The following is an 11,333-nucleotide window of genomic DNA, read 5'->3' as shown; positions in this document are numbered from 1 at the left end:
GGTAGGTAAGCATGGGTGTTGTGAGTACTGTGTGATGGTTAATACCCGAGTGACACAGTGCAGACAGCCAGGATGAACTTGTTCCGTTTCACAGTAATTCCACCACAAGTTCTCGGCCGAATTGTTATATTGAATCGGTCTAACCGAGACGCTATTGAGCTATCTGAACTAGTTCCTTCGCTATTCAGAGGTCCGCAAAGACCACAGACCTCGTCCCCATTTTGCCCACACCAGGTCGCCCCTGGATTGCCCAACACACAGCAGCAACCAGGGGCCGTCTGCACCCAGACCTCCCCCATCCCCTTTCGGGAACCCTCCACACTCACCACTACCACTACCCCATCCCCAGCAGCGGTAGAAACAACACCGACGCCATCACCGACGCCCACCCCCTCACCACCAACACCAAAACCAACCTCGGTGGCATCGCCAACAACAACCAGCGCGACACCAGCCTTCGTCACCCGGGGCTTCCCGCCCCTTTTTAGTCAATCGCGCCCGTTGGCAGCGACCATGGCCTCCGAGCTCTCATACCCACTAAGATAGTCGCCAAACACACGCTCTTCGATATCCATGTCCTTCCATGCTCTACCCGTCGATTTGCGCGCTTTTCTCCTGAAATACACGCGCTTGGCCCATTTCCAAGCCTCGACACCGGCAAAGAACAGCCCCGCAGCGATAAACACAATGCCCCACTCCCAGCTGATGCCGGTGTGCTTGAAGACGGCGTGGTTGATGACGGGGATGTAGAGGGTGGGGAAGAGCGAGACGAAGCCGAACACGATGGCCCAGAAGAGGAACTTGTTGCGCCAGACGTCGTGGAACCACTGGGTGAAATAGCGCTTGCTGCCGGGCTGCATGCGGAAGAAGGAGCGGCGCATGTCGACGACCTCCCAGGCGAGGAAGAGGGAGAACCAGGTGAGGCAAGCGAAGGTGGTGGCGCGGGCGCGGAAGACCGTGTCGCACTCAGCGCTGTAGTAGTCGTTGCAGTTCTCGCCCAGGTTGCCGTTGCCCCAGGCGTAGACGCGCAGCGAGAAGCTGGCCAGGCACAGCGCGGCCACCCACAAGCCGTAGACAACCATGTCAACGAGGAATTCGAAGGTGAAGATGCCCATCTTGAGCGAGTGCGGCGGGCGACGCATGATGTCAGGGACGGCGCGCTCGAAGCCCAGACCCATATCGGGCAGACCGGATGTAATCATGATGATCCAGACAATTTCGACAGGGGCGAGGGGGAAGACGGAGAGCGAGGAGGCATCCTTGAAGACGAGCCCCACGAGGAGGGTACCGGCTTGGGCCAGGTTTTCAGCCAGGACGTGCAGGACGAACTTTTGGATGTTGTCGAAAATGCGGCGGCCTTCTTCAATAGCAGCCACGATGGAAGCGAAGTTGTCGTCGGTCAACACAATGTCGGAGGCGTCCTTGGCTACGTCGGAGCCGGATTGGCCCATGGCAATGCCGACGTCCGCGCGCCGCAGGGAAGGGGAATCGTTCACGCCATCGCCAGTCTACAGGTGCTTCGTTAGTTTTCGGACAACATTCCGGTTTGCGCGTAAAAGGGACGTACCATGGCAACAAATTTGTTGCGGCGGTGGAGCGCGTCAATCATGCGGACCTTGGTGCTCGGGGCGCACCGTGCAATGACCAGAGGCAAGACCGGGAGCTCGTCAACCTGCGCATCAGAAAGCCCGTCGAACTGCGCGGCAGTCATGACCATGGCGCTGGCGATATCGGCACTGACCCGGTTCATGGCCTTAGGCAGGATGCCCACCTCGATAGCGATCGCCTTGGCCGTCTCTGGGTGGTCGCCAGTGAGCATGTGAACGGAAATGCCGGCCTCGTGGCACTCGCGCACGGCCGGGGCCGACTCGGGGCGGGGAGGGTCGTAGAGTCCAATCAAGCCGAGGAAGGTCAGGTCCTTCTCGATCTCGTTGCGGTCGGTATCCTCGTTGGCACCCATGGCCGGGTCCAGCTTCCTGCTCGCGAGCGCCAGCACACGCAAACCAAGACCGGCGAAGACCTCCATGTTGGACAGAATATGGTCCCGGAACTCGTCCGTCATCTCGGCTTCGGCGACCTCGCCCTTGGGCACGTCCTCGGTGCAGTACTTGGTGCACACCCGGATGACACGCTCCACGGCACCCTTGGTGAAAGCGAAATGATCTCCAGTGGTGTTGTGCTTCATGATGACGCTCATGCGCTTGACGTCGCTGTCGAACGGGAATTCGGCCACCTCCAGCCACTCCGGGGTGTTACCTTCGGTCTCCTTCATGACGTCCAACCTGTTCTTGCCAAAACGGCTGGCAAAAACCTGGATGGCGATCTCGGTAGGGTCACCGCGGGCAACCCAGGTACCCTCCTTCTCGAAGACGGTGGCAACGTTGGCGAGCGAGGCAACGGTGAGAAACTCCTGCAGGCGGGATTTGCTGGACGCGAGCAGATCGGCAGGCGAGGATACGGGGGCCTTTTCACCGGCTGTCTCCTCTTCCTTGTCGGAGCGCGGGCGAAAGTTGATCTCGTGAGGCTCACGGGTATCGAAGCGGATATCTCCCTTGGTCGGGTTGAACGGTTCGCTGGAGGTGAGCTCGACAGTGTACGTGCCAATACCGGGAATCCATGCGCCACGGGCAACCATCTTACCCTGCGTGAGGGTGCCGGTCTTGTCGCTGCAGATGTCGGTCACGGCGCCGAGAGCCTCCAGACTCTTGAGGTTGCGGACAATGACGTTGCGTTGCACCATGCGCTTAGTACCGGCTGCCATGGTAATGGTAAGGACGACGACGAGGGAGGCGGGGATCATGGAAAGACCAGTGGCCACGGCGTAGATGATGACTGCCTGCGAGGTGTGGAATTTGTTGGCACCCAGAACGATGATGGCGCAGACGACGGCGACACCGAACAGGAGCATGGCCAGTTTGCTGAGCTTGCGCTGCAGCGGCGTGCCGACGTTGACGCCCAGGAAACGACCGAGGGCATCGCCGAGAGTGAGAGTGTAGGCTTCGAGATAGCGGTGGGGTCCAGCTTTGCCATTCGGCTTGCGCTTGACAGGGCGCACGCGCCGTTCCTTTTGGTTGAGGGCCGAGGCGATGGCGCCGATCTCGGTGAAGGTAGCGGTCGCGAAGACAATGCCCTTGGCGCGGCCTTTGGTTACGGTCGAACTGCTGTAGGCAACGTTGAGCCGGTCGCCGGGGCCGGTGTTGTCGTCGAAGGTCGCATGCTCGCGCTTCCGCACGGGCAGGGATTCGCCAGTCAAGAGGGCTTCGTCGGTTTCAAAGTTCTTGGCCTCGATGAGTCTGCAAAAACTTGTCAGGGACACGCCCGCACAAGAGTAACGGCGAGAAACGGAAAAGAGAAGACATAAAGCCACGACGCGCCGTGCTTCCGTACCTGATATCGGCGGGGATGGTGTCACCCATCTTAACCTCGATCAAATCTCCAGGAACGACTTCGCCGGAAGGAACTACCATGGCTTCGCCGCCACGGACGACGGTGGCCGTGGGGGAACTGAGCGAGCGCAAGGAATCCATGGTCTTCTCGGCCGAGTACTCCTGGAAGAAACCGACGACGACGTTGAGAAGGATGACGGCGGCAACGACGCCGCCCTCGATCCAGGACTGGATGCCGAAGCTAACGGCCATGGCGAGGATAAGAACCTGTGTTTGGCCATGATCAGAATCTCCAACATTCCTGAATTGAAGAAATGGGCACAGTTACCAATGTCATGGCATTGGCGATCTGGGCGATGATAATCTTGAGGGGCTGAACACCCTCCTCCTCGCCCAGATCGTTCCGCCCATACTGCTCTAGCCGGGCCTTGGCCTCGCTCGCTGTCAGTCCAGACAGAACGTCGGCATTCAGCTCGCTGGCCAGTTGCTCATACGTGAGGGCATGGGCAGGGCGGCTCGTGGGGTTATTGGACTGGCCGGAGACATGGCCGCCCGAAGGCTGCCCGTCATTGCTCGCACCCATGTCGTCGATGGGGGGGTCAACGGGATGGGGTCTCGCAGATGGAGGACGTGAGGTTGTTGTATAACGATATCGGTTCAATGGTATGGGTTGGGCTGTCTGAGACTGCCGCGCGCAGGTATGGATCAATGTCTTTGTTGGAAAAGACAAGCCAGTCCGACACTGGCTTGGTGGTTTGGGGGAAGCTGCAGAGTAAAATACCAAGCAGCCAAGCAAGCCTCTCGTCCTTCTCCCAACATCCACGCCGATCGACCCGCAATGGTTCTGGGATTAGTCGCAGTCTCGACTTCTCGTTTGCTGGTTTGGAGAGGAAGGCGAGGATGTGCAGCCCTTGGCATCTTGGCGACCTTGGCGGGATGGACCATTGAGGTGCAGTTCGGTATCGTTTTCGTCGCAGTCGGTTGGAGAACGGGAGGGGGCGACGTCGGGCGCACCGGGGTTGGTCGTCGTCATTGATGAATCTTTCCTTCCTTCTCGGCGCTCGTCATTTCTTTGACATCCATATTTGTTGTATCTCGAGAACGGCCCTCTCGCTTGTTGGGATGTTGGTTCCTGATTCTGTGATGGGATTATCCAAACCGCGATCCCAAGTGATCCCACACATGGTTCAATGGCTTGTGGTCGCGCGTTGCGAGCAGTGGCAAGAATGTCGTCATGTTGGTCGGGGGGCAGACCCGGGGGCGCTGGACCACGGCAACCGCAGCCGGTGCTGCAGGGGATGCTCGCCAGGACGGCCGGCCTGCCAAGAGTGCCAAGTCCCGGAGCAGTGCGAGCCCGCATGGAAGGGGCCAGAGCGGAACCCCACGGAAAACCTCGGAAGAACCACACCATCAGCAATTGGCGGTTACCCACACTCAACATTGTTAGTGCTCACTTCCCCAGGAACAATTTCAGCCCACCGAATTTTTGCCTCTTCTCGAGTCTGATACGGGTCTGCTTGGCACTACGCAGGCTTCCCCCACGTGCGCCCACGAACACATTGATTGGGCACGCCACCAGACAAGGCCCCGCGGGGCGACAGCCTTGAGGATTCTGCCATGCATCATCAGCTGATAGATGATTAAAAAAAAAAAAGTGGATGTGTTGACTGGCGAATGTTGGGGCACAGGTTGGTTCTTTTCTTCCTCAAGGCTGCTCAAAACCTGGTGTCCCCCGCACTACACAACTCCGATGTAGCTGCCCGTTGTGCTGTTTAATTAACGAGTGCATATGCTGCGTGTAAATAGTTACACATTCAGTGCTTAAACAGCATTTTTGGGGTCATGCTGCGGGGCGACAAGCACGGCGGAGACGATGTGTGTTTCGGGGAAGGAGGCACGTGCCTGCCCGCAAACCACTCTTCTATGGAACCTGCAACTTTTAACGAGGCAAGCACCATACGGCAATTCTGCTGATGCGCAAAACGAAACCCTCTATTCGTGGAGCTGCATGCATTGGAAACAACCACCGTGTTTCTCCAACGTCTGGACGGCCACAACCCGGATGTGGGGGTTCGCGGCCCAAGCTGCTGTTATTATCCAACCCCTTGTTGATGGTCGTACACCGCCTCGCGTGCCTGCCTGCCTCATTGGCGTTGCCAAGGCTGCAAGAAAATGACACCCTCATCTCGGTAACCATTGGATTGATCGTTAGTGATGTCCGATAACGTTAGCCGTCCCGCAGCCGGCGTTGCATATCCCGGCTGCTCGGCTTAAAATCCACGTCGCCCCATCATTGTATCATGAAGATGCACAACCAGGAATCAAGCTGGGGGTAGCACAAGAACAGCAAGCTCCACATCGAGGAGGTTGGACTCGGCAAAGGAAGCTCACCCCTCTTGAAAGAAGAAACAGGAGCTTAGCTCGACCTGTTTCATGCAGCCAAGCCCGAGTAAAGCCATTCAGGACTCGTTCAAGCTCGTTATCATCGAACAGCAGCGATAACAGGTTGTCGTACGACATCACATGTCCGCAGTGAACGTCATATGTTGCGTTACCTAGGGGGATTACAGCCTGCTCGACCAACAAAACAATCGACGATGAACGGTCTGTTCATGTCCCATCTTTTGGTGGCGCGACGGTCCTATCCAACTATAAAAACGGGCAAAGTTTCATGGCCGGTTCTATTCACTACCTACCTATTTTCCAAGCCCACACAAGTATTTTTGCCTTGCAAACGAAACCATACTCGAGCCATGTCTTTGATCACAACTCGCCCGCACGAGGTGGCAGATGCCACGCTAAAATATTTATCGAGTCTTTCCATAGTCTTGACCGATTGGGAGATTCGTTTCTCCTGTATAAAGAACGAAAGCGACTTCTGGCCCGCTATATGCCAACTGCATCTGCTTTCAAAGCTGCAACGGATCAAGATACAATTCGAGTTCATAGCTTCTTCCTACCTTTACAAGAAAGAGGATCGTTTGGTAGCGCAAGAAACCTGTCTCTTCAAAGAGCAAATGGAAACCATGAACCAGCTATGGCATATTTGTAACCGCCGCATGACGGGCATCGACGAGGCCATGGCCGAGTGTGGATTTGGCAACAGTATACCGTGTAGAAAGCTTTTTAAACAATTGCCGCCCTACTACAGCCAGGTGCCGGCCGACATTCACCTCCAGGAGGTGGCTCAGGGACGTTCGGTTTACGAATGGGCAGATCATAAAAGGCATCAGTATGAGAAGGACCCTGCCTTTCAGAACAAGAGTCGCGGCGTTTTGGAACGGCAAATCTGGGACGACTTGCCCCCAGAGCTGAAAGAATGGGTGCCCAAGCCAAAGGAAGAGCCTCTGGCCTTCCAACTAAGTTGGCATGATACAATGAGCAACACAGAATTTCAAGAGAAGCTCTTATCGTGTCTTCAGACATTGCGACGAGACGCCAGGGCTGACATGGCGAACTGTGCTTGTAAAATGAGCAAACCCAACACCCACTCAATGACGCGCAAACCTAGGGGTATCTTGAGAAGGAGAAGTCTGAAGAAACTGCAGCCAGGAGCAGAAGTCATCATGAGATGGTTCAGAACATATTTTACCATATCACGATGAGGCACTGAGCTGTTTCTAAGCAAGACGTTAGACATATTACGTCCATTACCCGCCTAGGTGGTATAAACAAACAATAACAAACCCCTATTACTCCTAACGCCTGCTTCACAACCCTACGTCTACTCCTTTGTTAGTTTCTCGGCCAACTTGCCAGCTACCACCTCGCCGACCTGAATCAACGATCCCGAACCCATGATTTCCAAAACACTAATCACGATGCCAAATACCCGCCTCAACCACCTCCTCAACTCAATCGCCATCAGTGAGTCCAAGCCAATCTGTGCTAGCGTCAACCTTGTGTCCACCTCCTCGTCGCCAGTAATCGGCTTCAAGATAAATTCGTAGATCTTCCCCCCGATCTCGCGCGCCAGAAATGCCACAACCTCGGGGTCGGCCAGCCGGTTCTTCACACTCTCCCCGTCAGAGCTGATGATATTGTCAAGGAACAGAGCCATCCGGCTTTCCCCAGACGACGAAGCCTTGTGTTCCTCGTCCGGCCGAATGTTGTGATATCTGCCCATGCGGCGGTCCCGGCGCCAGTTGGTGCGACTGTTGGGGTCGTCGAGGGGCAGGTCCGAGGCGGATCGTAGACCCATGACCACCTGGTTGGGGTTTTCCCAGGATTGCAGAACCGACGCTCCCGGTAGGCTGCTAGGCTTGACCCCCACCTCGATGTTGCTCCTTGACCCAGCCGCTAGGATGTTGTGCGCGACAAAGTCGAGGAACTCGTGCTCCCCGAGGGTGTAGAGTCCCTGGGCCTTGATGCTCCGGCGTGCGTGGGCATTCTCGGCGACGTACCCAACGCCGCCGATGGGGCTGATGTTGAGGACAGTGGCCGGAAGCCCGAGGGAGTGGCGGTATTGACAGAAGGCTTCGAGGAAAACGCAACCTGCCGAGTAGTTGCTTTGCCCAGCCTCGTCGACCAGCGTGACGATGGAGCTGGCCATCCAGAAGAAGTCCAGGGGCTGGTCCGCGAGGACGTCGTGCAGATTCCACGTTCCTCGGACCTTGGGGCCAATCGTTGCGTTCCACTGGGCCCATTTCATGTCCACAAGTGGTGCATCCTGAGCATGTTAGTCAGATAATGCCCGATGTTCCGCGGGGAAGGGGATACTCACGTTCATGACCATGGCGAGTTGAAAGACTCCCCTGACAACCTTGCCAGAGCTGGAGACTGCCGCCAGAATATCTTTTTTGTTCTCCACACTTCCCACCACGACATTGACCGAACAACCCATGGCTCGAAGTTCCTCGAACAGAGCCTTGCTTTCGGGGTTTGTACCCGCACCCCTTGACAAGAACGTCAAGTTTCTGGCTCCGTGTTCCACAAGCCAGCTGGACATGGAGGTTCCCAGACCTTTGGCACCTCCAACCAGAAGGTATGTAGCGTCTGGGTCCAGGGTGACCGACCTGGGCAGCGGGACCGCGTTAAGTGTGGAGGCATCATCTGGCATGTTAACAACGACTTTGCCAATATGGCCGGCGTTCTGGAGATGTCGGAAAGCCTGTTCGACATCGCCCGCCTGGAAGTAGGAAACAGGATGCGGCAATCGCAACCGGCCCTGTTCATACATGTCGACGTACTGCGTAAGCAGCCTGGTACACACCACGTGGTTAGCAGCCGTCCAAGCCTCATAGGAGACAAGTAACTTACTCGGTAACCTTCTCCGGCCTTTCTGCCACGTATTGCAACAGATCAACCCCAGCATACGTTCGGTTGGCCAAAAACGGCGCCATATCCAGCCTGCCCGCGCCCGCCAAATCCCTCTTCCCCAACTCCAACAACATCCCATACTTCGCCACACACCCCCAACTCGCATGCAACAACTCCCCCGACAGCGAATTCAGCACCAAATCCACCCCCCTCCCTTGCGTCTCCCTCATCACACCCTCCACAAACCCCCCATCCCTCGACCCAAACACCCTCTCCCTCCTCACCCCCCAATCCCCACCCACCAACCACTCCACCTTCTCCTCACTTCCCACCGTCACGAACACCTCCACCCCCCCAACCATCCGACAAACCTCCAGCGCCGCCAACCCCACGCCCCCACACGCCGAGTGCACCAGCACTGACATGCCCTGCCTGAGCCTCCCCACCTCCAGCAGCGCATGCATCACGGTGCCAAAACACACCGGCGCCGCGGCCGCCGCGCCCAGCGGCATGGCATCGGGGATGCGCACGACCAGCGCGGCGGGCACGCACAGCGTGGTGGTCAGCGTGCTGTGCGGGGAGAGGAGCAGCACGCGGTCGCCGGGGCGGAAGCGAGTGGCTGCGGCGGGGCCGGTGCCGGTGTGGAGGATGGTGCCGGAGGCTTCGTAGCCGAGTGGGGTGGGTGTGTGGAGAGGGGCGGGGATGGTGCCCGTGGCGAGGAGGATGTCGCGGAAGTTGAGGGCCGCGGAGTGGATCCGGATGAGGACGTGGGTTGGGGGGAGGTGGCTGGGGGAGAGGAGGGCGGTGGTGGTCCAGGTGAGGGAGGGGAGGTGGCCGGGGTGGGGGATGCGGAGGGTTGTGGCGGTTGGGGGGATGGAGTGACATGGGGAGACGGTGGTGATGGGGGTGGGGGTGCTGGCGGTGGTGTTATCAGGGGGTAGAGTTTGTTCGCGAGTGATACTGAAGGGGTGGTAGCGGCTGAGGAGGATGGTGCCGTTGTCAATGGCGAACTCGCGGTCCGCGTTGAGGATGTCGCCGTCTTGGGAGTTCTGGACCTTCTTGACGAAGACCTTGGAGATGAGGTGAACAGCATGCTGCGCTTCACGCTCGTAGTCGAGCTCGAGGGTGAATAGCGAGAGGCCTAGCTCGGCGCGGATGGTCCGCATGACCCCGAGGGCTTGGGCACCGCGCGGGTCGCGGCATTTGACTTGGAAGGGCGGAGTGAGCCATAAGATACGGCTGTCCTTGTCCTGGAGATGGCGAAGGAGGCCTTGGAATGCTGTAAAGTTGGCTTCTGTGAGATACCCCTGGTCGAAGAACCGTGTTTCGAGGTCGATACAAGAAATGATGTCTCGCCCGGTAGGAGGGAGCTCGCCCAAGCGGCACGGCAAGACATCCCAGCCCTCGCTCTCAAGTCCGGCAACGAGGGATTGTACAGGTCCATCTGCAGGATCCTGACAAAGAAGCGTAACCTTCCTGTCAGGTTCTGTCTTTTCCTCCACCTTTGGTCTCGACACCATCACAACGCCCATCTGCCACGGCATCTCCCCGTCCGCCACAAGAGCATCCACCCCTGTGAAGCCGGCTGCCTTGAGTTCCTCATCCCACCGCTCCGGCAAGACATACGGCTCCCAAACCCGGCCGTCCTCCTCCCCAAGCCACCAACCGCTGAAGTTGCCAAAGATGAACGTCGGCATCCTCATAACGGTAGACAGCTCCACCAACAACAGCATCCCATCATCCTTCAGCAGCGGTCGCAAGTTCGCCAGCGTCTCCCTCAAGCACGGCGTGGCATGCACCACATTGGGCGCCACCACCAGATCATACGACCCAGCCACAAACCCCTGCTGCAACGCATCCCTCGTAATATCAAACGCCTGAAACCTCATATTCGGCGCCCCTTTAAACCGCTCCCTCGCCTGCGGGAAATACCCCGCCGACACATCCGTAAACATATACTCCGCATACCCCGGCACCTCCCCCTCCCCATCACCACCATCACCCCCTGTACCGTGACATGGAGGCTCTGCGCTTTACGGAGGGGCAATCCGTGATGTTAAGCTTTTGGCTTGGGAAGATCACGGCTGGAGTTCCGACTGCCGAGTCCATTCCTGTCAAATTAACATTCTAGAAGCTTCGACATGGTCATAGATGCAAAAGACATAGCCGGCAGTGTTCAAGTTTGGCTACAGACTCAATATCTAGTTATTGAGTTACTGGTTTACCTAGTTACATCGTGTTTTAACTATGCCAGCTTTCTCGCCCAAAAATGCCCCCATTTGACATCATCTCGAAACTGATCCCACCGATCACAGTTATTGTTTAACATTCTTCCCAGCCCGGTGTAATATCCTTCTAACGATAACGTATATGTCCTGCCCCTAGAGATCCCTGCCGTTTTCCTTTACCCCTTTTCTGAGTCCTCACATCTTGAGGAGCCACTTCTCCTGAGCTCGTTGATCAAGGCCCCGAATCCACTGCACCGTTTTCCGCGCCGTGTAGTCAGATAGCTCTTCGTACTCGGTCGTGTCCCTGGCCATCAGCCTGGCGAGTGCGTGCTCCCAGGGCGCAATATCCTGGGGAGGGACAACATAGTCACCGGTCTTGGCGTCCACCTCGCCCGTCACCATCTTCACAGGGAACGAGGTAAGGGAGGTCAATCTTAGCCTCGGGAATGCCGCCTGCGTC

The 11,333-nt window shown here is 57.3% G+C and overlaps 2 protein-coding genes across 2 annotated transcripts; both read right to left on the bottom strand.

The window, feature by feature from the left end:
- Window positions 1-488: 488 nt before the first annotated feature.
- On the bottom strand, window positions 489-3,969 carry CHGG_00089 (uncharacterized protein; the record flags this gene model as incomplete). Its single annotated transcript, XM_001219309.1, has 4 exons — window positions 489-1,508; window positions 1,568-3,293; window positions 3,388-3,653; window positions 3,715-3,969. 4 exons carry the CDS (start codon window positions 3,967-3,969, stop codon window positions 489-491), a joined length of 3,267 nt encoding a protein of 1,088 aa, XP_001219310.1.
- Window positions 3,970-7,110: 3,141 nt separating this feature from the next.
- Window positions 7,111-10,788, bottom strand: CHGG_00088 (uncharacterized protein; the record flags this gene model as incomplete). Its single annotated transcript, XM_001219308.1, has 4 exons — window positions 7,111-8,055; window positions 8,110-8,587; window positions 8,646-10,650; window positions 10,770-10,788. The coding sequence occupies 4 exons, from the start codon at window positions 10,786-10,788 to the stop codon at window positions 7,111-7,113; spliced, it is 3,447 nt and encodes a 1,148-aa protein (XP_001219309.1).
- Window positions 10,789-11,333: the final 545 nt, after the last annotated feature.

Source organism: Chaetomium globosum, genomic scaffold, assembly GCF_000143365.1.
Source record: "Chaetomium globosum CBS 148.51 scaffold_1 genomic scaffold, whole genome shotgun sequence".
Lineage (NCBI taxonomy): Eukaryota > Fungi > Ascomycota > Sordariomycetes > Sordariales > Chaetomiaceae > Chaetomium > Chaetomium globosum.
Note: the sequence above shows the minus strand (reverse complement) of the source record. Positions and strands in the feature narration are given on the sequence as shown.